Source organism: Budorcas taxicolor, chromosome 5 (assembly GCF_023091745.1).
Source record: "Budorcas taxicolor isolate Tak-1 chromosome 5, Takin1.1, whole genome shotgun sequence".
Classification (NCBI taxonomy): domain Eukaryota; kingdom Metazoa; phylum Chordata; class Mammalia; order Artiodactyla; family Bovidae; genus Budorcas; species Budorcas taxicolor.
The window spans coordinates 156,929,989-156,955,652 of NC_068914.1; the positions used below are offsets into that span (position 1 = coordinate 156,929,989).

Consider the following 25,664-nt stretch of genomic DNA (forward strand, 5'->3'; position numbering starts at 1 on the left):
CATGGTTCATTTTTGCTCACACCCCGTACCTCCCATGCTGGCCCCCGGTTCCACTTTGCACAGCTGCTCTGTCTTTGGCCCAACAGGGCAGCGGGTAAGGGGTGGGGGCCTTTTGTATAGTTGCTCTTTTATTCATCTACTCTGCGTGTGCACACAGTACTGGGTCCCCGCTGGAACCTCCTGGTGGCTCAGGCTGGTGCAAGAGAGCCCGAGCCTCCCTAGAGGGTGAGGAGGGCCCCAGGGATGGGAGGTGTCCAAGAGAGCCCTTGGAGATGGAGGGAGTGCCCACCTGCAGAGGGAACAGCTTGGGCAAAAGCCTGGAGACGTGGCACACTTGAGGGGCATGACTGGGCTGCTGAACAGGCGTGGGGGCCAGCCTCGTAAATGTGGGGGTGAGGTGATGGGGTAGGTACCCTGCAGCCGCACTTCCGATACAGATCAAGTTCCCTGGAGGGAGAGGCTTCCCCAGGGCCTCTGATCCAGGGCAAGACCTGTGGGCAGGCAGAGCTCGTCCTAGAGATTTTCATAGACCAGGTTAAATTCACCATCGCCCTCAAATTTATGCTGTTTCTCCTGGAAAGGAAAAAAGAAAGAAATGAACAGTAGGGAGGGGAAAGATAAATTTGCACTAATTTAGTTTTGGGCAAAGGCAGACAAATAGATGGCTTTCTAAGTAGCTTTGACCGGGAGCCCTATTCTTGTCCCCAGGCCCACCTCACCAGCCTCCTCTCCTGTCCTCCCACCGCACGCCTGCTCTCTGCCCTCCAGCCCCACAGGCCTCTTCTTTCCTGCCTTAGGCCTCTCCAGATGGTCATTTCTTCTCTTGGGGTGCTCCCAGGACCCTATCTGTTCCCCGATGACCTCCTCCTCACTCTACAGAGCTCAGCTCAGCACGCTGAGAGCCCCCTCCTCAACTCTGGGCTAGTCCCTCCCCAGAGCCCACTGTTCACAGATGTTTCTGTGTGTCTGTAAGAATCCATGACCCCATTCCTGCAGACCCGAGGATGCTGCGGAACTGGAACAGCGTCTAGTTGTCCTGGTCAGGACCTCAGGGCCTGTCATACAGTGGTCACTCCCTGGGATGGCCCAGACAACCTTGGGGGTCCCAGGGTGGGGAAGCCTTGCCTCCAGTCACAGCCTAGTTCAGAGATGACCATAGAAAGAGCTTTGAGAATAGGAGATTCAACAGAGTCAGCCTCTGCTAGGGGGCCCAAGCACCTGCCCCCCTCACTTCCTGATGCTTCTTCCAAGGTGCCCAGCCACGGTCCTTGAGACCCTTGTACTTGATGGTGTCCAGAGCTCTGGTATAGATGCTACTTAACTTGGAACTCATTTGAATTCATGGGCAGTTGGTTTTGCAGGAAACTGTCATGCACCCACTTGACAGATGAGCAGACTGAGGTTTAAGAGAGACTCATGATCGAGGGATGTGCCTTAGTCCCCTTCATGATAATAATAAAGCCCTGTCCAGGCTTGCCCCGGCTGCTGCCAGCACAGTCCCCAGCCACCTTCAGCCTGGGGACAGCAAGAAGCCTCACACCCCTGCCTGACTGACGGGCGTAGACACTCCACCGTGCCCAGTGGCGGTTACGCTTGCTCCCTTGCATGGCGCCTACTGGGTCGCAGCACCATCTGTGATCCTCATGGCAAGTCTAGGAGGTGAATGCTCTCAGGGTCCTCAGTTTACAGATGTGGGCACAGAGGTTAGCCCCTTGGCCAGGGCGGCAGAGCTGGAAAGGGGTGGTGCCGGGGTGGGGGGTAAACCCACCAGGCCTCCTAAGTACCAGGTCAGCCGCCTCGGGGGAGGGCTCTGCTTCAGCAGCGGGTGGCTCACGCCCCATCCCCGGCACATGGCGGGCACTTCCCAGAGGAGGGGAAGTGGAAGGAGGACACGTGGAAGGAGAGGAGGAGCCAGGCTCGCTGCCCCGGACCCTGCGTACCTGGGAGAGCAGGCCCTGGGAGGTGGGCGGGCTGCTGGCTTCACCCTGGATGCAGTCGTAGACCTCGGACTCGCGGCGCTGTAGGTCCTGCAGGAGACCCGTGAGGTCAGGGGACGCCCACGGCGCCCAGTCTCACTCCTCTCGGTCACACAGCCGCAACTTTGCACCCACCGTTCCCTCTTGGAGCCATCTCACCCCTCCCCCGTTTGTGCAGTGCCACGCCTCTGGGTGCTCCCTGCCACACCCTCCCACCACCTCAAGCCTCTCGTGGAGCCTGTGCTCAGCCCGGAGGGCTCTCCAGGCCTCCAGCTCACTGGCAAGAGGAAGGGCCCAGACCCACACCAACTGTCCCTGCCTGTCCTTAGGGCCTCGGGCACCTGGCAGCCAGCAGTGCCCCAACGTGACTCCCATGGCCAAGGCTGCAACAGGAGCCCAGCAAACATCCCCCCTCACTCCCTGGACCAAAGCCCCTGGGAGGGTCCCACTCACCCCTCCACCCCTCTAGGTCTCCCTTGACCCCTCCCGCCAGCCTGTGCTCACAGAGGACCTAGGCTCACACCGGAATCACACTCCTCTCCCGCAGAGGGGCTTGATCTGTCTCTAGGTCACCGTGGCCGTGGTTGGGACCCTTGGAGAACAGCCCTGAATGAGCTGTGGTGAGGGGCTCCTCGCTTACCTGGGTGTGTGTCTTAGGGCCCCACTGACTCTTGGTCCAGCTATGAACAGCCTGACCAGAGGCCTCAGGATGGTATTAATAAAACGAAACGATTTCTTGTTTGAAATCAGGCAAGATTAGGCTCAACTCTCAGCTCTGACATCTGCCAGCCACAGGCAACCGGGAGCCTTCCTGTGCCTCAGTTTCCTCATCTGTAAAATGGGGATAACTGTCCATCTTGCAGGCTCAGTGGATGATTATATGAGATATTGTGCACAAAGGGCCCAGCACAGGTTCTAGTGAGTCACATGTGCTTAATAATGATTGAATGATCATCAAGGGGGGCTTGGTGCCTCCCTGCCCTCTCTGCAGTCACAGCCTAGACCCTTGCTCAGACCCTGATGGGCACCAGGGTGGATGCCACTCCTTGGGGGTTGTTGGAGCAGAGCCACCAACAGCCTAAGCAAGAGGCAGGAACCTTTCCTTCCCACGTGTACATGTCATATGGATGCCGGCTCGTTGCCAAGGAGGTGGTTTCCCTGGCAACAGGCAAGCAGGGGTTGCTGAGGAAGGCTGGAGAGACAGGTGGTACTCTGAGGCAAGAGAAGGGAGGGGAGGTAAAGAGGGGTGGGAGGAGGCTCCAAAGCAGCAGGGCATGAAAACCTGTGTAATAAACCATTTGGCACTTGGGAGACCCTCACTTCAAGGGCATCACACACAGGGATGGCAAGGCTGCCCAGAGACCTCCAAGTCAGAAAGAGGGAGGGTCTTGGAAGAGGGGCTTCTGACCTGCCTGTGGGAGCAGGGAGGCCCCAGGGAGGAGCCCCAGTTTCAGTGAAAGGCATCTTCTGAGACCTGCTCTGGCCTGTTGGGCTCTCATGCCTGCCCAAAGCACCAGCCACCGCCGGCAAGCCTGACACACAGGGTGTGGGTCTCCCCAGCGGCCCTGGGCCCCCAGCCTCCATCCACCCAGTCCTGGATCTCTGAAGATCTGACAGCCGCCCTCCCACCAAGCTGGATGTTCCTGGTCACAGAGAGAAGCAAGAAAAAGGACCTCTCTGCCGATATGCTGGCAGAAGACCAGATCTCGGGCCCCTCAGAGGGTCCCCTCAGGCCCAGTGCCCATGGGCCGCCCACCACATATCAGCCCAGAGACACCCGGAGCTGTCTGAGGTCTCACAGCTCCTCCCGCCCTCTGTGATGTGTGCTCCCACCGGCCTGGGCACGCGGCTAAGTGATTTCCAAGCCAGAGAAGAGCATCCTGACCCGGGGCCCTGCAGGCCTCTGACCCACCCTGGCGGTGGTCAGGCTGTGGGCGGGAGCGGCTGCGGGGCTGGGGAAAGGGCGGCTGCAGGAGCTGCTGCCAATTAGCAGCTGCTGAGAGAAGCCTTCGACAAGCCCTGACCTGCTGGGCGGCATCTGCATGCCGGCTGTGACCTGCATCAGCAGGCTGTGAAATGCAGGCCACCTTGTCAACAGGACTCCTTCTTGGCCTTCCAGGGAGGGGTGATGGGGGCCACCTCCGTCCGCGGAGAGAGGGCCAGGCCTCTGAACCGGCTGCCAGGCCGGGCTAGGCTGACGCTGTGCTGCCATGGCTGGCCTGGACAGCGCTGGGGTGGGCCACGCTGCTGTGTTGTGCTTTGGGCTGAGGCTGGGCCGGGCTGAGCCACCTGTCTGGGATCCAGGCCCCCCAAGTCTTTTGTCTCCTGCCGCCCTCTATGGACAGTGGTGCTGAGCTGAGTGGTCATCAGCCCTGGCAGAGGGGTGAAGTCAGCGCCGAGGCCTTTGTCCGGGTGGGCTGAGGTCTGCAGTCAGTGGCCCTGGGCCAAGACCTAATCTGAGGGTCCTGGACATTGATTCCCCTAGTAATACCCACACCTGTCATCAAGGAAACACAAGAGCTATGTCTCATGGACACCTGAGAGTTGCCTGATGCCCTCTGGGGGCTTCCCTAGTGGCTCAGCTGGTAAAGAATCCACCTGCAATGCGGGATACCTGGGTTCGATTCCTGGGTTGGGAAAAACCCTTGGAGAAGGGAAAGGCTACCCACTCCAGTATTCTGGCCTGGAGAATTCCATGGACTGTAAAGTCCATGGGGTTGCAAAGAGTCGGACACGACTGAGCGACTTTCACTCACTTCACTCTTGGGGCAGATCTGGGAGCCCTGTTCAGCAAGAAGGGATACTCAGGAGAGACGGAGCACTTCTGCTCTAGGTTAGGATCCTGGCATGTCTGAAGCGAACGGCCCATGGTGCTAACCAGAGTCCGGGAAGGCAGGGCTGGGCTAGGCCTCCAGTGAAGGCCTCACGTGCCAGCTGAGGAGCTGGCAGTGGGGCGTCACTGGAGGTTTCTGGGTGGGAAGCGACGGCATCAGGGGTGTGCTGGAAAGGCCCCTCTTCCTGCCAGGAGGAGCGGGAGGGCTGGAGGCTGAGCGTGAGAATGAGGGCGCTGGGCCAGACGGAAGCTGGAGCAGAGCTGAGGGGAGGCATCCAGATGCTCCTGGGACATGTGAAACTACAACGCTGACGCCCCACGTTCACCATGGAGTGCCCACTCTGCCCAGCACGGAGCCCCCAGGGAACCCCAGGCACCCGGGAGCTGAGAGCGGGCCTCCACTCAGCGGACTGCTGAGCGCCTGCTACGTGCTGGGCCTTGGGGTCCCAGACAGACCACAGTCAGAAAGCAAACAGTGGCCGTAAGGGCCACGGAGAGACCTGGAGAAGGAAGGGAAGGAGGCTGGGTCATGGCGGGGATAGGTGGGGGGGTTGGGGTGGGGGTGAGGAGGTCAGAAAGGCCTCCCTGCAAAGGTGCCCCCTGAGCAGGGAGATGGGAGCGAGGGAGGGGCCCCACAACAGCTCCAGACAGAAACCCGGAGCGGGGGAGGGGGGCACACACAGCCAACACCAAGGCCCCACCACAGGGTGGAGCAGGGCAAGCCTGGTATGTCTGCAGAAAAGCATGGAGACTAGTGTGCCGGAGCAAGTGAGTGCCCCGGCGGGAGGGCCTGTGGGCAGAGCTCTCAGAGAAGAGTCAGGGCTCCAGTGCCCACTCTGAGTGAGACAGGAATCCACCTCACTAGACGGTTGTGAGTGTGATCCGCAGACCTCCAGCTCCAGGGATCAAAAGCACTGACCCAGGGCCCGGCTGCTGGGCTCTGAGACCCAGCGTTCGTGTGCACAGAGGCCACACCCCCGTGGGCTGCCCCAGCCAGTGGCTGAGCCCGGCAGGGATGCCATCCCTGTCTCTCCCACCCTGGGAGACCCCCGGGCCCCTCTGACCGGGCTCTCAGGGGCCTTGCTGAAGCGTCCGTAGACTGCGCGCAGGTCAGCACGTCCTCTCTGCCTTCCTTCGCCCTTTCCTTTACCCAGAACCAGACCTACATCAGCTCTCCCAGTCATTTCCATTTGCTCTCACAGGTGGTCCCCGAATACCACTATCACACATTTACTCCTGCCCTGGTGTCTGCTTCTCAGAGGCCCGAGGCTCACCAAGGGCTCAGAGCAGAGAGGGATGGGACCTATGTTTGGAGGGGGTGACTCCGCTGCTGCTGATCGGAGCACAGACAGTGGGGCTAGGGTAATAACGGGCCAGCTGATCAGAAACCAATTGCAGGGGTTCCAGGGGTTCCAATTCCCTGGTGGTCCAGTGGTTAAGACTCCATGTTCCCAACACAGGGGCCCAGGTTCAGTCCCTGGTTGGGGCACTAGATGCCACAGCTAAGACCCGACAAAGCCAAATACAAGAAAGAAAGAGAGAGAAAGAGAAAGGAAGAGAGAAAGAAGGAGAACCCAAATGGAAGGCTCCAGGCAAGAAATGGTGGTGGTTCCCACCAGCGTCAGCCCTGGAGGGGTGGGAAGATTCAGATTCCGGATATGTCTGGAGTTAAGTTGTGCTGATGGACCTGACGGGAGCAGTGGTGCAGGGAGAGAAGGAAAGGACAGCTCCCGAATGTTTAGCCTGAGCAACAGGAAGGGTGGCGTGGCCATCCTCTGCATCAGGAGGACTGCGGGAAAAGGCAGTTCCACAGGTGAAGAACCGGAGACTGGTCTGAGAGAGAAGCTGATGAGGGGTCCAAATAGAGCTGGTTCCAGTGTTCAGAGGAGGTGTCTGGGCTGGACATAGAAATGAGGGAGCTGTCAGAGTGTAGACGGTCTCAAAAGGTTGAGGCTGCATGAAATCACCCAGGGAGGGGAGAGAAGCTCAAAGAGAAAGGGCTCCAGGCCTGGATTCCAACGTTTAGAGGTCAGGATTCCTCTGGTTTCTAAGAAGGAACCAGTGAAGGAGGCTGAGGATGTATGGCCGTGAGTCACAGAGGCATCACGGGAGGGTGGAATGTTCTGGAAGCAAGTAGAGAAAGTGTGTCCAGGAGGAGGGAGCACTTGCTGGCCTCAGACACCGCAGCTCACCAAGGAAGAGGAGGACCCAGCGGGCCACTGGGTTTAATATCGTGGAGGCCAACAGCGACCTTGAGAAGGAAGGCTTTGGTGGGCAGAGAGAACAGGTGGGCAGAAAGCCTGACTAAGTGGATCAGAAAGGAGAGAGAGAGAGAAACTGAAGACAGAATTTTGACAGACCTGTTAACAAGAGTCATGGAAAAAAGAGCAGGGTCACTGGAGGGGCTGTGGGCTCAAAATGAGAAACTGAAGATAGAAGAAATCGTAACATGTTTGCAAACTGTAAGCGGAAAACTACATCAGCCCTGTGTCACAGCTTATGGAACCAAGGCTTAGAAAGTTTAAGTCACAGAACTCATGAGCAAAAAAACTAAGCTTTGCAGTCCAGTCTCTCTGGCTAAATCTAAATCCATGCTCCATAATTGGTCAATTTTCACAGACAAACACACACACACACACACGAATTGGAGCAGGATAGCCTTTTTTTTTTTTGATCACAATATATCATGAGCATTTTTTCACATGAATAAAAAGTAAAAATTGACATAATTAGAAGGAGAAATATACAATCTACAATCATATGGGGAGATTTTAACTTGATTCACTTAACATCTAATAGACAAAAAGCCCATAAAGAAATGGCATACTTTAACAACACAATCAATAAGCTTGAGCTCTCTATCACATAGAACACTCATTCACTCAGCCACGCACAATGCAAGTTCTTTCCAAATGCATTTGAAATGTAAGCTGACCTAAAGCAGATCTCTAAAGACCTCAAAGGACTGAAATCATACAGAAGATATTCTCTGATCACAACAGAATTAGTAACGAATAAAAAACAATGAAACCAGAAAATAATTAAACATTTGAAAATCAAGCAAAACATTTCTAAAGAACTCATGGGGGAGGAAGGAAATCTCAGTGGGAAATTTAAACTGAACAATAACGAAAAGATGGCATATCAAAATTTGTGGGATGCAGCTAAAGCCACTTTAAAGGAAAGTTCATAGCTTTAAGCGCATGAATTAGGAAAGAAGGAAGATTGAAAATCAGTGATCAAAGTATCCAAACAAAATAGAGTAGAGGGACTTTCCTGGTGATCCAGTGGCTAAGATTCCACGCTCCCAATCCTGGGGGTTGAGTTCAATCCCTGGTCAGGGAATAGATCCTACCTGCTGCAACTAAGGGTTCGAGTGCCACAACTAAGGATCCTGCATGTCACAGCTAAGACCCAGTGCAGCCAGATAAATAAATACAACAAAAGAGAGAAAGAAAGTAGAGAGGGGACGTACACACAGGTCTCTCCCTGTCCACCACTCCTGTTCACCATCACTGTCTGAGGCAGTGCAGTAAGACAAGAAAATAAGAAATACAAGGTCTGAAGGTTAAAAAGAAAGAAATGAAACTTCCATCATTCATAGATGGCATGGCTGGATCCACAAAAAATACAAAGGAATGTACAGAGAAAGGGTTAGAATTAATTAGTGAGTTCAGCAAGGTTACTCTTTATATAGTCAACATACAAAAATAAATCATATAAAAAATAACCAATCCTATCTCAACTTACCAGCAATAGACAATTAGAAAATAAAATGGGAACAACATGCCCAGAGCCCCATTATGAGTGTTAATGAGATGACAGGTGTACCACAGCTCCAGGCATGCAGGGAGTACTCACCAAACGACCCCTGACATCATTGTCATGCTTGTCCATGTCATTCTTACCTGCCCAGGTCCAACCCTAGCCACTAGGGACAGGTCTCAAGGGCCAGCAGAGTCTGTGGGCCCTCTCCCCAGCTCCTTTCCAGCCTTAAAGCCTCTTGAACCACCCAGCAACCTGGCAGGGCCATCAGACTTCTTCCCCACACTCCAGCAAAGTTAGCCTGAGTCTCAAAGAAGTCTAAACACAGGCAAGAAAGCTGCTCCATGCAAAAGTGATTCTCTTCCATTAAAAATAACCTTGGAGAAGGATATTTATTCATGTGAAAAGATGTTCATGAGATATTGTAACATGAACAAAAGTAGCGGTACTACTCCAATTTTCTTTAAAAAAAATGTGTGTGTGTGAGTGTGTGTATGGGTCTCTCAGTATGTGTTTACAGAAAAGACTGCAAGGTATAGAAGTCAATGTTAGTAGTATTTATCCTGGAAGAAGATAGGTTTAGGATGATGGTTATTTTCTTCTATTTGATATATATAGAAAGATCGTGTGTGTGTCTGTGTGTGTGTGTGTGTATGGAGAGAAAGAAATGTTTTTATTTAACAGCTGATATCAGAATTCCTCCTAGGGAAAATACCATGATAAGTTGCCGAGAGAAAAGAGACTATGGGGAAGTCTGGGGCCCCGTGGGAAGCAGTGGCTGCTGGAAATCCCCTGGAGTGGGAGTGGGGGCAAGGCCGTGGGAAAGCCGGCAGTGTTGTGTCCCCTTTGGGGCCATCAGTGCTGCCCTGAAGGAACCCTGTCTTCGCCTCGTCCCCATCTACCTCATCCTTGATAATCAGGGTCATATTCTGAACACCCTCTGTGTGGGGATTTTTGGACATTGAGGAAAGATCCGTGTTTCATGTATGGGTCAGGGTGGTGGGTACAGGAACAGCTGGAGCTCGTACAGGCAGAGTCCCAGAACATGCCCTGGGGGACCCTGCAGGACCCCTGGCATGGCTGTGCACCTCCCAGGTGTGGAGCCAAGACCCGCACCTGGCGGGACCTGAAGGTCCCGTAGAGTTGAGACCGCAGCTGACATTGGGTAGCCTTTATTCTTCGCTTTCTCGACAATGAGCATATGTTCCTCATTCAGCTAAAATAGACGCAACTGAAAAGGAATGTCTGTTGGCATCCCAGCCCCCGGGCAGAGTGGCCACGTGTTGACCAGGTGGGCAGGCCCTGCTGGGCAACAGACAGCACCCGGCTATGCCTCTGCTTGGCTGTAAGGACATAAAACAATGTGTGTGCATGTGTGCCTGTGTATGTGTGTGTGCGTGGTGTGTGTGTGTGGTGGGGAAGGGGATGGTGAAGAATTGAAACTCCTTGCTCTATTTAGGGTGTGGGACACTGCCCGACCTTTTCCTCTTTTTGTGATTCTTCTTGTTGCTCCAATGGTGTTTGTGCAATAAAAACAGGAAGGAGTTGGTGAGCTGGTCACTGTCATTTGGTCAGACGGAGGAAATTTCTTCACTCCTCACCACTGTGCCCTGGCCGCCCCCTTGTTCCAGAAGTGGAGGGGCATGCCAAGGAGGGCACCCCAGCGGCACCTCCCATCTACGTGTCTGCCAGGGGCCAGGGCCACAAACCCGTAACCCCGGTTCACCTTCACAGAAATCCCACAGGGCGGGAATATTGGTCCCCAGTTCACAGATGAGGAAACGGAGGCTTGGACTTCACAGAGAAGTCACGTAGCTGGAACTCTCACTGAGCCAGGGAACCAGTCCCCGAGTCAGGCCTCAGGGGGTGGAGGACTCACCGTGTAGACGGAGTCTGATGGAGGCTGCCCCGGGCTGCTGGTGGCACTGGGGCCCGGGCACTTCTTGGCAATGTGCTTCCACAGAGCCCACATCTGTCTCTGGGGGAAAGGAATCAGGGTCATCAAGCTGGGCGGGGACCAGCAGCTCCCCTTCTCCCCAGACCGCACCAGACCCCACAGAGGAAAGGATGGCAGATACCCATGAGGCCACTTGGAAACTGATCATTCAGCGCCTTCCACCCACCTTCTCCCGAGAAGCGTGGCAAATACCCTTAATGTGTGCATGCATGCTAAGTCACTTTGGTCGTGTTTGACTCTTTGCGACCCTGTGGACTGCAGCCTCCCCAGGCTCCTCTGTCCATGGGATTTTCCAGGAAAGAATACTGGAGTGGGTTGTCATGCTCTCCTCCAGGGGTCTTCCAGACCCAGGGATCAAACCTCCATCTCTTATGTCTCCTGCATTGGCAGGCGTTCTTTTTTTTTTTTTTTTTTAACCACTTGTGCCAACTGGGGCACCCAAACACCTTCAAGACCTACATCAAATCACTCACCTGCCCAAGGATACTGGAAACGATAAAGATTCCGTCGAGGCACCCTGCCCACCACACAGGGTCTGGTTCTGGGGAGGTGGGTGCTGCAGGGCACAGGGCCAGCAGGGATACAGGGTCCCTGGCTACAGGGCCGACTACTGAAGAGGGCTGCTGAGTGAGCACCAGCCACACCAGGTGTCCAGTCCTCTCTGTCCCTCATGGGCTCTGCCTTCACCCCCAGTCTGGACATCACTTTCTCCAGCAATCACCCTCCTTTGATAGAATGTTGCACAGATTCAGGGAACTGACGAGGAAGTAAGTGCTTGCCATGTGGGTGTCTCTTAGGTGGCCCTTGGGCAATATCACACACTCGCCAGGCACCTCTAGTGAACCAGGCAGCATGGACACGGGGGCCCCATCCCTGCCCTCCAGAGCTTAGGACCCAGTGGAGAGGTGGACGATGAACCAGCAGTTTTCCCAAGCGTGGTTCCTGCGCTGACCGACAGAGACAGAGCCTCTGGCTCATGAGAGGAAACAAGTGCCTCGCCCGGCAGAAAGGGCTGTTAGAGACCCGAAGGCTGGGGCTTCCCTGGTGGTCCAGGAGTTGAGAATCCACCTGCCAATGCAGGGGATGCGGGAAGAACCCACATGCTGCACACGCCGTTGAACCTAGAGCCTGCTCTCGGCAGCTAGAGAAAGCCCGAGCACGGCAACGAAATCCCAGCGCAGCCAAAGATTTTTTTTTAAGTCCTCTTAGTTTGGAAGAGAGGAAGGAGAGGAAGAGGCAGCAGCAGGTGCCGGGGCCTGAAGGTCTCGAGAAATGAAAAGATGGTCAGTGCGATCAGAGACGCACTGCCTGGGATGGATCAGGGCGGCTGTGCTGGGCTGCGAGCAGAGGGTAGATGGTGGAAGAGGTCTGAAGGCTGCAAGCAGGACACACTAGGATCAGAAGGTGGTTTCAGAAAGCTTGTGCTGGGTGCTGCAAGAAACTCTAGTGGTCGAGGATGCGGGGGCGGTGGGGTGGGTGGGGGCCTTCCGGGAGGCGGGGGCTCTGGGAGCCGGGAGGCCGTGCAGAGGCAGAAGGAGGCTGTCCACACGCCCCCCTCTCATTGCAGGCACCGTGCTGCCAACAGTGGAGCAACAACAGCCTCATCTCGGGGCAGGAGCTAATTAAAAACCCTGGCCGCCTGCCAGTCCCCAGCCCATTTACTTGGGATTAGCTCTCGAGAGCTACTTAACTCTCCGGCAGAAGCCAGCGCCATCCCCAGTCTCAGCATAATAATGGCTCAGGACTAGGATGGAGCCTCACTGGGTGCCAGGTGGGGCTCTAAATGCGTGACCTGCCTGCCCTCCTGCACCCCTCGACAAATCTGCAAGACCAGTCTTCACACAGCATCCCTGTTCCACACAGGAGGCTGTGAAGGCTCAAAGAGGGCTGGCAACTTGCCCAAGGCCACAGAGCCAGAAGCGGCAGGGGCAGGATTTGAACCCAGGTCTGTGTGATTGACCAAGATGCTGCCCTGACAATACCTGGGGTTTTGGCTCTTCTGGGTGTAGGTCTCCCAGACAGGCAGGGGCAGACATTCAGGCAGCACTTTACAGTTTACAAAGAATTCTAGGACTTATTCTTGCTAAGTCTCTAAGTAAGTCACGTCCAACTCCTTGCAGTCTCGTCGACTGCAGCATGCCAGGCTTCCCTGTCCTTCTCTGTCTCCCGGAGTTTGCTCAGATTCATGTCCACTGGGTCAGTGATGGTGTCTAACCATCTCTCATTGTTACTTAATTCTCATAATTGCCTGAGGAAGTGGGCATGGAGTTCCTGCTTTCCAGAGGGGGAAACTGAAGTTTGTCCAGCTTGTCGGTGACTGCTGGGATCAAACCCAGGTGCCCTGTTCTCAAATCAAGTGCCCCTCCTCTGTACCACCTGCTTCACTGCCAAAGCTGGTGGGTGTGGGCTCATGGGCAGGGGCTCTCCCGGACTTCTTGGTGACAAGACCCAGGTAGGCCTGGCCTCGTGGTGCTCCATTGAGGCTGGGGGTGGGGGGGGCGGTGAGGCCACTAGGAAGGTAAGAGACATTGTGGGGTCATGAGAAGGAGTCCAAGTCTGCCGGGGCGGGGACGGACTTCTCAGAGCTTGCTTGTCTGTCCAAAGACAGGAGTGGAGGTGAGAAAGAATCCAGGTCCTGGAGACAGTGCCTTGTGTTATGGTAGAAGTGACGCTCCCTGGAGCCAGCCTTGCCCCATTCGGGTGCCCCGTCCCAGACCATCAGCATGTACCCTCCTGACTGTGATTTTCAAACGAGTAAACCGTTCAGCTGCTCAGGAAATCTGTAAAGCCTCCGTTTCCCGCTCTGTAAGGTGGGAGCAATACTGTCACCTTGCCCACCTCTCAGCCCGGCCACCGCGGGCTCATCTTTCAGGTCTCAGCGCTCACTCACTCTGTCATCCCTTTCACGAACACTGTGAGTCAGGCTCCCCCAGACACCAAGTCTGGGGCTTCTTTCTGGGGCTTCCACTCTGGTGGGGGGAGAGGCGGTGACACAGAAACAAGGCTGTGTGGGGCAGAGTGAGAAGAAGCAAGCGGAAAACAGGGAGACCTGTATTCTGGGCGAGGGGTGATGGAGGCCTGGGCTGGGGGTTGCGGAACGGGCCCAGGGATCAGCCGTGGGGGCGGCGGGGAGACAGGCACAGCACCAGGGCTTCCGGTCTGAACATCTGGGGCATGGTGCTACTTGCTGGGATGATGCTAGCTGCTGGGGACTAAGAAGCACTGTTCCCGACAAGGTGGGTGCGGATGCCCGTGGGCACTTGCACGGAGAAGACGTGATCTGGAGCACGGGGAGGGCTCAGGGCAGCCACACTAGGTGGGGTTGTAATCCCTAGGGCGTAGCAGTCATGGAAGAGTATAGACAGATGAGGGGAGCTCTGAGGAAGGGGCCTGGGACGTGCCGACATACAGAGGCCACAGAAATGAGGGTGACCTAGCACACGGCTCCCCTGGGGAGTCCAGAACCAAGGATGGAGTGCGCCATGGAGGAGGGAGACCTGCTGTGTCTGAAGCCCCACAAGGATGAGGACTGGCCAACATCGGAGGCTGCCTGCTCCAGGAAGCCCACCTCGCCCTCATGCTGAGTGCGAGCCCTCGAACCCGCTTTCAGGACAGGACTCATCTACCTCTTCTGAGTCGGTAGCTCCCAGCTTCGATGCGTTTATCAGATGTGCTCCTGGGGTCCTCTGTCCCTTTTCCTCCTTGGCCTCCAAGGCGGGCCAGCTGGCCTGTATCTGGTGGGGGACCCTGCTGCGTGCTTTGTTCCTGTACTCAGCTCAGGGTTCAAACCATGCGGGCCATCCAGTTCTGGGGCAGCGTCTACAGGGTCCACATCCGGATTTAGACGCAGCTCCAGGGAACTCTGGGGAATTCTTCGGCGGCACAAACCCCGCGGCAGCTCCCGGCCTTCAGAGTCCTCTCCCCTTCAAGGCTGGGCTCTCACCCCAGCGCCCCAAGTGCACGGACGACAGCAGGAGGTGCCCTGCACTGTGCTCCCACGGGGCCAGGCACCCACTGGCATCTGGCCAATGAGGTCTCACCCACCTTTTCAGATGGAGGAGGGGATCTGTCCTTAACCCCATTTCTGGAGGAGACAACTGAGGCTCAGAGAGGGTGGAAACTTGACAAGAGGGCAGGGGGTGCCTCTGTCTTGCTTTCCACTAGGTCTGGCACTTAGGCCAGAGCCTGGCACACACTGGACACTCAGCAGCTATTCCTGGGAAGGAGGGGAGGGAAGGTGGAAGGGCTCGGGGAAGGAGGTGGTGACCTCCTTAGTGACCTCCTACTCTGCACCATGGCCTCCCTGGCTTCACTGGACACTGAGATCCAATCATTAAAATCCTTGTTTTTTTTTTTTTCTGCAGAGCAAAGGCTGAAGTAGGTCAGGTTCTTGGCCGGACACAGCTCGGGCCTCATCCCGCCCGTGGAAGACACCTGTGTGCTCACACAGCTGTGCCCGGGCTGGGGGTCCGCAGGCGGGGCTGAGTCCCTTGGCACTCTTGCCTCAGATTACTGTGTCCAGCACCCAGGCTGCCCCCCGGGGGCTGCTCCTGAAGACAGACTCAGAGCCTTCCCACCTGTCCCTGTCCTGGGAAGAGCCACAGCGGGGAAGAAACCTCACTGTTCCGAGCTGTAGAGCGGGAAGAAGTGATGGAGGTCAACTGACCAGAGCATGCAGGGGAGCGTGCCCAGCACCCAGCGGCCCTGAGGAAACGTTCCTTCCTTCCTTCGGGGTTGCCGGGGACCCAGAGAATATGGGTTTTCCCGTGGTGCTAGTGGAAAAGGAAGCTGCCTGCCAACACAGGAGACATAAGAGATGCAGGTTTGATCCCTGGGTTGAATCTGGTCAGAAAGATCCCCTGGAGGAAGGCATGGCAACCCACTCCAGAGTTCCTGCCTGGAGAATCCTCATGGACAGAGCAGCCTGGTGGGCCACAGTCCATAGGGTCGCACAGAGTTGAACATGAGATGGAAACGCCTTAGCACGCACACACAGAAAATATGAGATAAGGTTTTGGAAACTTAGAGAGCTAGAAATGGTACAAATGCAGGCCTGCAGCTTCCATCAGACACTCGAAGGAACCTGAGCCCCGTAAAAGACTCAAGAGTCCTGACCTCCCGCAACAAGATCAAAAAGGATCTGGTGGGCGTGGGGGTGGAGGTGGGGCGAGGCAGGGGTCCCGGGGGCAAATGGCCCCAAGAAGCACCTATTCCAAGCACCCTGCTTGGGAGGGGCTGTCCCTAAGCCACGGTGAGTGGGGTGGGGGCGGGGTTGCCGTGAGTCCTCATCCCCTACCTTCTTCCAGAGAAGCAGGGCCGTGGCCAGGATGCTCAGGACGGCCAGGATGCCGACGAAGCAGAAGAGCAGGAGCTTCTGGGGGCTCCGGGGGGGCTCCTGGTACCCTGTGTCTGGGTGAGGGCAGGGAAGCAGAGGTCAGCTGTCTGGAGAGGCACATCCCACCCCCAGCCCTCCTTACAACTCTCCCTGACTAGGACTCCCGGACCCCACCTATGCTGAGGTCCTCCACCACCCCACACTCGCCTTGGCCGAGCCCCTTAATGTGTTTGCTGCCTTGATTTTTGGCAAGGGCAAGGACCACATCCTTTGTTCCTTAGGTGCCCCTGCCTCAAGGCCTGGCTCCACCAAAAGGCGCTTCCGGGGCCTGGGCGAGCCACATCACCTCCTGGGGTCTCCTCCTTTCCACCCGTGATGTCGTCCTCACACGGGCAGGAGCAGTGAGGTGAAGCAGGGGTTGGGCAGAGTCTGTACCAGGCCTGGCAGGTGCTGCCCTGCTCCAGGGGTGGGCGAGGGCACAGTCCAGCCGTTTCCCTTGAGCCACCCGTCCCTTCGTCCACCTCTTTCCCCCTCCATCCCTCCATCCATATGGTGGACCAAAAAACGGCGGAGCGCCAACCACATGGCAGAAGTGTCTGGAGTTCACCCAGAACATCCTGCCACCAGGCTCCAGCCCTTGCATTCAGGATCCCTCTCATCCCAAGAAAAGCCTCTGACAGGCAGGGTGTTGCCATGAAGAGCAAGTCCAAGGCCACATCCTGGCAAACCGCAGGGCAGGGGTGCCAAGCCCAGGTCCATGGCCTTCTGAAACCCTGGCACGACCAGTGGGAATGGCAGAGTTGGGTCAGAGGGTCATGACTTCGGTGATGGGCTGTTCTTATTAACCTCTGAGAATGTGATGAAAACTAGGAATCTGACCCCAGAAAGATGTCCACGAGCCGCGTGCATGCTCACAGGTCTCCACAAACACACACGGGCCCCGGGCTCCGTTCCGCACTCACATGACCCGTGGTGCGAAAGGGACCCCGAGGACAAGGGCCTGCCAGAGGTGGCCAGAGCCGATCCATACCCCAGACTCTGCCCTTTCCACATGAAGGTGGGCATCTCGGCACACCTGTGTGGCCAGAGGCTTCCGGAGGTGGCTCAGCTCTGTTGTGCCAAAGCTGAGCGGGGAGGCAAACATTCCCCACTTTTGCTCCTGTGCCCCCAAGGCCTGCTGGACCCTGTGCCCAGAGAAGAGCTGCAGAGGAAGCTCACCTCTGACCAGGATGAATGTGCCCTTGCCTGTCTTCCTGGTGTCCGGCCAGAGCACGGAGCAGTAGTAGGTACCGGTGGCAGACGCGTTATGCGGCTTGAGGGTGATGGGACAGACAGTGGTGTGGGTCTGGTTCTCACTGCCTGTACCAGGTTGGCAGCTGATCTTCTCCACGAAGCTCGTCTGGCCCTGGAGGTCCACGTAAGAGTAGCTGACTATGAAGTCCTTGAACTTGGGGGTGTAGGGGTAGGTGATGCTGCAGCTGAAGGAGACGGCCCTGTTGGCCAGAGAGACCAGGATGGGGAGGCCGGTGTGGGTCACAGACCGCTCTTCTGCCGGGGAAGGAAAGGGACAGAGTGATAGCTTCAGTGCCCCCATGTCCCCATGAGGACCGGGGCTCACGCTCGCCACGTACTCCATGGATGCATGGATGCAGGTGGCATGCCGAGTGCTTTTCACACATGACTCTACACTTCCCAACACGCCCAAAGCCGAGTGCGTGAGGGCTCCGTTTAGCAGGAAGAGTCTGGGCTCAGGGGGTCCAGCTGCTAACTCTCAGTTTCTCAGCAGGTGTGGAGGGCAGCTGCAACTCCTCCCCAGGGGCTGGAAGACGCCAGACTCCACACTCCCAACTACCCTCCTTTCCAAAGGTCAAGAAGCCACGTTGGATAAAAAGCACAGGCCTGAGATGACCCAAAGCTGGAGAAGGAGGAGAAGCAAAGAGGAAGGAGGCAAGAAACCAAGTGAAGAAATGCTTCCTGGCAGGAAGAAGCCCTTTCCGGGCATAGGCACGCTCTCCCCAGCCTGGAGGAGGCATCAGTGAGGAGAGACAAACCTTTCCCTGAATCTGAGCTTAGAGAAGAGCTTGTAGAGTGTTTATAAAATATAGCAAGTGAAAGCGAAAATCGCTCAGTCGTGTCCAGCTCCTTGCGACCCCATGGACTATACAGTCCATGAAATTCTCTAGGCCAGAATACTGGAGTGGGTAGCAAACCGCACCCCTAAAAGCAGTTCTCGGGCAATGCAGAGGAGTTCCATGGGCTCCCACATGGCCGTGACCATGGCTGAGGCAGTTCTGGGGGAGCTGTCTTCTCCCGGCCCCCACCTAGCACCCCTTTCATCAGAAAAGTAAAGTGAAATTGAAGCCGCTCAGTCGTGTCCAACTCTTTGCGACACCAGGGACTGTAGCCCACCAGGCTCCTCTGTCTGTGGGATTTTCCAGGCAAGAGGACTGGAGTGGGTTGCCATTTCCTTCTCCAGGGCCTTTCATCAGAGGCACCTAGGAAAACAGTCTGAAAGCTCCCCCAAGGCAGGAGTCTGCCTGGCTGGGGTTCCCACCCTCCTGCAGGCTCTGAGTTGCCCATCAGATTCTGGGCTGGGTCAGTGGCCACCTCCCCTACCCTGGGCTTCAGCTGCCCAAGCCCCCCAGCTTCGGTGCGCCCTGTCCCCCGCCCGCCCTGCACCTTCCTTCTCCCGCAGCCGACCAGCAGACAGTTCTAAATTGAGGTCGGCAGCGAGCCACCGAGAACATGCTGGCCGGGTTGTTAATCGGGAGAAGATCATTCATTGGAGCCACTTGGAGCGAGCAGCAGGATTTATTTGGTTGCGGAAGTGAGGAGTGGGCCCCCCACCCGCCTGGCTTCTTCTGGGGGCTCCAGCTCAGCCCTGGGCCAGGTCCCCAGGGGAGTGAGGTCAGGTTCCCTGGGGGACCCCAGGACAGGGACGACGGCCCTCCACACCGGATAATTCCTCCAAGCTTGGGCCACACTGATATTTGGAGCTCCAGGGAAGAAGCTAGACACCCTCTCCTCTGAAGGACTCAGGCTAGTCCCAGGGGATCGACTGGCACATCTGGATGTCACAGTGGGTTGGCTTTGTCACACGTGATGCTCATGCATGGAGACCCCGCTGAGCTGACCCCAGGGATTCCCCCTCCGGAGAGGGGGAGGGGAGAGGACGTGGGGAGAGGACGTCACACTGCACTTTATATCTCTGGGCTGCTGGTGGTGACTGTTTAACTATAACAATATTTTAATTTTGTCATAAAACAAGGAGCCTGAGTCAGGGCTGAGTTTTAAGGCACAGCAGAGACAGGTGTGGGTGCAGAGGCTGAAGGAAGGGGTGGTCAGTGATCCCCAGGGTCCCAGCTGGGCCGGGAAGGACAGGAGGTGAGATGAACAGTGCTCACCACCCCCAGCGAGCCCACCCCGTGTCCTTCCTGCACACACAGGCCACTGCCCAGCTCTGCCCAGACCACCATCCCCGCACCCGGCCAACGCCTCCCTAGTCCCCAGATCTCAGCTCAGGAACCACTTGCAACATTGACGCATCTCCTCCCGTTTGGGTCTCACAATGAAGCTTCAAGGCAGCCTGGCAAGCACAGTGATGGCCTGGTGTTTCCTCATGGGGGTCTGGAGGTTGGAACCCGACCAAAAGTGAAGTGGAAGTGATAATTGCTCAGTGGTGTCCGACTCTTAGCTGCGCTGTGGACTGTAGTCCTCCAGGTTTCTCTGTCCATGGGATTCTCCAGGCAAGAATACTCGAGTGGGTAGCCATTCCCTTCCCTTCTCCTGGGTGGGATCTCCCCCACCCAGGGCTCAAACCCAGGTCTCTCCCATTGCAGGCAGATTCTTTACCATCTGTACCACCAGGGAAGCCCGGAACCCAACCAAAACCACCAGGAAAGTGGCCGCACCGAGGCCTCTCCCCCTCCCCCAGCACCTCCTCTGGTCCCGTATCCAAGAGGCCATGCCAGGCCCGGGGAGGCTGGCCATGCTGTCATCAAGTCGGGGCCACCTTCCTGTTTGTCCCAGCAGGAAGACATCCATCCAGGTGTCTTAAAAATGATCCCCATTTGAGGGATGCTTCTAGAAAATGATGAAATCTGCTAGTGCGATTAAGCCTGACTTTACAATTCTGGGGAAATCTATAAAAATAGATGACCATTGTTCTGTATTCTTCTGGGAGTTGTTATTTTAAGGTCAGAGGGATGGGATTGTGGAAGGGGATGGCTTTGGCTCAGGTCTGCTGCAGAAAGAACCTCAGATCTGGGGTGGATCTGTCTCCAAAAATGTGGAAGGATGAGGCCGTCTCTGTGGACCAGTGAGGGCGGCCAGTCAGGAGATGGCGGGCCAAGAACAGGGAGGAGGAGAGCCCGCTGTTGGAGGAAGGCAACAGGGTTCTGCCCCCACGATGGCGCTAACTGCCTCCAGTGTCCCTTCTTTTTACTTGGGTGTCAGCACCCCGAAGCCTGGACCATAGCAGCCCAGCTCCCCTCACTTCTCCTGGACCTGTGCCTCCAAGCAGCCCCTCTGGGGTCCAGGCTGCTCCAGCTGGCAGCCACCTGAAGCATTCCACAGTTCAGGCTCAGAGCCACAGTCAGGTTCAGAGTGATTTCCGAGTCCACGACGGCTTTTCAGCTACCATCTGTTTACACCTCCAACAAACATTTAGGAGTACCTAAGGAGATGGCAACCCACTCCAGGCCTCTTGCCTGGAAAATCCCAGTCGGAGGAGCCTGGCAGGCTATACAATCCATGGGGTCACAAAGAGTCGGACACGACTGAGCGACTTCAGTTTCTTTCTTCCTTTCACTTAGGGACTTCCCTAGTGGTCCAGTGGCTAAGACTGTGCTTCCAATGCAGTGGGCCCCGGGGTCGATCCCTGGTCAGGAAACTAGAGCCCACGTGCCACAGTTAGGCGTTCGCATGCCGCAGCTGAAGATCCCACCTGTGTCATGAATCTCAAAGATCCCACGCGCCGCAGCTGAGACTCAGAGCAGCCAAATAGATGAATTAATATTAAAAATTAAAAAGAGTGCCTTAAGGCCTGGAGGAGCTCCCTGCCCTCGCAACGTTCCCAGTCTAACAGGGCAGCAGACGGAGCCAGGGGAGGGAACCACTAATTGAGACTGGGGAGGACAGGAAGGGGTAGTGATATCCCCCAGAGTGTGGGAACGGAAACACACACATACAGTGAGGCCAGAACTGGCCCGAGGACAGAGGGGAAAGAAACGTGTAGAAAATGTCCTCTGGCTGGGTGTGACCCAGGCCCCACGTCAACTAAACATCATGGCAGTCCTATGAGGCAACTAACCCAACCCTATTTTGCAGACGAAAAGAAAACAGAGGGTCTTAGAAGTCCAAAGCCCCATAGTTCCTAAGTGGTAGCATTGGGATTTGAACCCAGGTTTGTGTGACCGTGCTAAGGAAGAAAAGCCAGCTGCCAGGTTAGGAGGGGAGGTCAGACCCAGCCAAGTGTGACGGGTGCTGGGCTGTGAGTGCTATCAGATGATAGAGTGGGGGGGTTGCTGGCAGGAGGCCTACATTTTCACAGCTGGAGGCTAACAAGGGGTTGCAAGGCTGCAAGGTTACATGGAAATCACGGGCCAGAAAGCACGGGTGAAATGGGGCTTGAACAGAGCTGCTCAGGGCACCCAGCCTGCCCTGTGGGGCCCTGCTTCTCACCCTAGATGCAGTGCGCGAGGCAGGGGGGTGGTCCTGGGGACCCTCACTGAGCTTGAGGCGTGACACTGAGTGCCGCAGGGATGGCATACTGGCTGCTGTCTGTTCTGTCTCAAGCCTGGTGTCAGTTGCTTCCCGCTTTGCCTTTAACTCAGCAAAGGGAGTGTGTCTCCCAGCAAAGTGGGCCGGGGCCGCGTGAGCCAGCCTGGGGTTCCCTTAGATTCACAGGCGGCCAAGAGGGGCAAAGGGCCCAGAGAGGAGGATGGGGGTGGACCTTGGATTCCTGAGGCCGTAGCAGGAGGGAGAGCTGCGAGAGCCCAGCTGGCGGCCCCTGAGTGGCCACAGAAGTGCCCACGGGCGTCCATTCCACACCCCTGCAAGTGCCCAGAGACAGGGCCCCATGTCTGCAGCACCTGATGGGCAAGGCTTCTCTGCTTCTTCCTGCTCCTCCAGGCTCCTGCCTCCAGCTGGCAGACCCTGGAGCAGAGGTGGGGGAGGTTGGAGAGGGGGATTAAGGAGAGAGAGAGAGCCAACAGGGCCCTCACCCCTTACTCTCACCCCAGATGGCACCAGGGATGAGTTCAGTGGGAACCAGCTCTGAATCTTGGCTGGGACTCGAAGAACTAGGACTCATTTGCGGCTGTAAATGACCGCAGCGCTCCGACTCGCTCAGAACGGCTGGCGCAGCTCCAGGACCATCTCTGCACACCAAGAGGTCTGGGCTGCAGGAGCATCCCAGCGTAGATTTTGGATTATTCTGTGCATCCCCAGCGCAGCCTAGGCTGGGACAGGCTCCAGGAGGGAAGTGCTTTAAGGAGTCTGGCGTTTTCTGCAGGGGGGCAGCTTGGTGGCAGAAGGGAAGAGGGGCTGGAGGCGACTGCTCTTTCCAGAGCAGACCTGAAATGTGGGAGCAGGAGGCGCAGGGAGAATTTGCAGGTCGGGTCCAGGGGGAGTTTTTCTGGAGGGAGAATTGTGAGCCTGTGTCAGTGTGGATGGTGCAGGGCCGGAGGAGGGGCGCCCCTGCTGGGTGAGGTCCACGGTGAGTGGGAGCCGGCTGGGAGCAGGGTCAGCCAGGGAGGGACTGGAAACAGTTGCAGTGGGGTGTCTGGGAGGGCCCTGATCCCCAGAGCCACCACCCCAGTCCAGCTCTGCTGGAGAGCTTGGCTGCTTATGACAAATCCCTGAGTCCTCCTCTCCCCACCCCCACACAACTGCATGGACAGAAGCTTGCACTGGGGAGCACAAGCTATCCCCACGAAGCCCACCCACTCCTGCTTTGCGGGAGACGGTGTTTTCAGGGATGGTACCTCCACCATCGGATTTCCCCGGTGGCTCAGTGGTAAAGAATGCACCTGTCCATGCAGGAGATGTGGGTTCAATCCCTGGGTCAGGAAGATCCCCTGGAGAAGGGAATAGCAACTCACTTCAGTATTCTTGGGAAATCCCATGGAGAGAGGAGCCTGGGCTACAGTCCCTGGGGTCACAAAGTGTCGCACAGGACTTGGCGGCTCAACAACAACCACCACCTCCTCCTCCCTCGCTTATTGGCAGCTCCAAGGACTGCTAGAAAGCCAGGGGCCTGGCCAGAAATGAGGGGGCAGGAGGTGTTTGGGAGAAGACCAGTCTCTGGAGGCAGCCAGCCTCGGTTCAGATCCTGGCTCTGCCATTGGAAGCTGTGCAAGCTTGGGACGTCCCCTGCTGGTTGGGTGGCTAAGATTCCATGCTCCCCTTGCAAGGGGACTGAGTTCGACCCCTGGTCAGGGAACTAGAACCTGCACATCACAACTAAAAGATTCCACACACCCCACCAAAGATCAAAGATCTCGTGCGCCGCAACTAAGACCCAGCGCAGCCAAATAAATAAATATTTTTTTAAAAAGCTGTGCAAACTTAGGCAAGTGCCTTTGCCTCTCTGAACCTCAGTGTCTTCCCTGAAACAAGGGGAGAAGAACAAGGCCAACCTCACAGGGTTGTCATGTGATAAAATGGGTCCAAGAACACAGCATGCCTGCCACAGAGCCAGGCTGCCTCTCCCCAGTGACAGCAGGCAGGGAAGCCAGACCAGTCCTAAGTCCTTGCTGGGAACCTGGAAGGGCAAATGCCAGCCTGACTCTTCTGCCCATGTAAGTGACAGGCCCTCAGCACGGGGCACCGCAGCACGGGGTGGTCTCCGGGCATGATGGGATCCCCTAAGAGGCCCTGCGCCTCCTGCCCCAAGCCTCTCTGACACCTCAGGCCCTGTGCTGGGCTGGACATGGGGGTAGACACCTTGGGGCGTGGATCCTGGGCTTGGCCTTAGAGGCTGTCCCGTGGGCTGAGCAGTGTGTGCCCAAGAGCCCTCCCCGCCAGGAGCCTCCTGCTGCTCTTCCCCCATCCTGCCCGTGTGTCTGCTGCCCTGGTTGGGAAAGACTTTATCTACCACCCGCTGGTGCCTGATTCCTTCCTTTTCTGGTTCTTCTTTTGAATCTGTGGGCGCTTGAACTGTGGGTTTGAGAGCTGGTTGGCAGTCGGCGCCTCACTCCCACCTCTGGCCCAGGGACTCCAAGCTGAGTCCTCCGGGGGTGTGTGGGGGGTGCAGATTTGCAATCAAGGAACTTGACCAGGGGTGAGAGGGGTGCCCACCCCATCAGACCTCCCGCTCCCAGCACATCCTCCTCTGACAGCTCCAGCATCCAGCCTTCTCTCCTCCCCTGCCCGGCCAGCCTGGCACTGCCCCTGAGGGAGCCACCTGCCATCCTGCTCCTGCCCTGCCTGACCCTGTCTGAACGCCCACCCTCCCCAACCAACCATAGGAAGCCCAGGAATAAGTCTGAAATCAATTTACAGGGTCAAGACACACAATTAAAATAAAAGAAATAGAACAGAGAGCATCTCATTTGTAGTAAGGTCGCTGTTTATGACCTTCTGGCTTGTTACATTGGTACAACTGGGTTCAGACAGGGTCACACTATAACCATGTTTCCCTTAACTTGGGGCCACTGTTAAGGAATTTTTTTTTTTTAAGTTCCCTAGCCTGGAGGATCCAGCCTATTCCTCCAGGCGCTGTGCAGCCCAACTCAGCTATCCTCGGTTCTCACTTGTTCGCTCCCCAACATATGCCAAGCTTGCCAGGCTCTCGAGCCTTTGCCCACACTGTTCCCGCTGCCCAGCACATCCTCCTGTGCCCTTCTCCTCCACAGACTGTGCAGCCAGCCTCTAGGTGGACAGGACTCACTGAGCCCCTCCCCGAGCTGCTCCTGTGCGCACACACTCTGTTTATACAGCACAGACCCTCAGGCTTCGCAGTCAAGCCTGTGTTAAGAACCAACCTCCACTAGGCCTGTTCCCTTTCACAGATGAAACAACTGAGGCTCAGAGAGTGGAGAGGTTTGTCCAATCAGCAAAGGGCTTAATAGTGGTGGAAAGGGTTAGTCACTCAGTCATGTCCAACTCTTTGCAAACCCCTGGACTATATAGCCCTCCAGGCTCCTCTGTCCATGGGATTCTCCAGGCAGAATACTGGAGTGGGTAGCCATTTCCTTCTCCAGGGGATCTTCCTCCCAACCCAGGGATCGAACCCGGGTCTCCTGCATGGCAGGCAGACTCTTTACCGTCTGCGCCACCAGAGGAGCCTGGTGGTGGACGTGGGATTCTAGGCTGAGTCTCTTTGAGCCAATAACCCTACTCTCTCTATTTTTGTCTTTCTTTTTAACTGGTCGCACTGCAACATGTGAGATCTTAGTTCCCCAACCAAGGAAGGAACCTGTCCCCCACTGCAGTGAAAGAAAGCTCAGAGTCTTAGCCACTGGACCGCCAGGGAAGTCCCTAACCTCCCAACTCTGTCTCTCTTATTTTGACTTAGTGAATCTATTTATTTACTTTTGGCTGTGCTGGGTCTTCGCTGCTGCTCGGGCTTTGCCCTGGTTGCAGTGCGTAGGGGCTGCTCTTCGTTGCAGCCTGCGGGCTGCTCACGGCAGTGGCTTCTCCTGTGGCCGAGCACGGGCTCCAGGGCACCTGCGCGTCTGTGGCACACGGGCTCAGTAGCGCAGCCCCTGGGCTCCAGGGCACAGGTTCAATAGTTGTGGCACTCAGGCTCAGCTGCTCCTTGGCTTGTGGGATCTGCCCGGACCAGGGATCAGA

General features: G+C 56.5%; 1 protein-coding gene across 1 annotated transcript in view; it reads right to left on the reverse strand.

Moving 5' to 3' along the window:
• Nucleotides 1-235: 235 nt before the first annotated feature.
• NFAM1 (NFAT activating protein with ITAM motif 1) overlaps nucleotides 236-25,664 on the reverse strand; it is a 36,375-nt gene continuing 10,946 nt past the window's right edge. The window contains exons 2-6 of the mRNA XM_052641157.1: nucleotides 17,085-17,414; nucleotides 15,828-15,940; nucleotides 10,454-10,552; nucleotides 1,941-2,027; nucleotides 236-573 (exon numbers count right to left, since the gene is read on the reverse strand). Of these exons, the coding sequence (XP_052497117.1) occupies nucleotides 514-573; nucleotides 1,941-2,027; nucleotides 10,454-10,552; nucleotides 15,828-15,940; nucleotides 17,085-17,414 (689 nt within the window). The 3' untranslated portion in view covers nucleotides 236-513. The remainder of the gene's footprint in view (nucleotides 574-1,940; nucleotides 2,028-10,453; nucleotides 10,553-15,827; nucleotides 15,941-17,084; nucleotides 17,415-25,664) is intronic.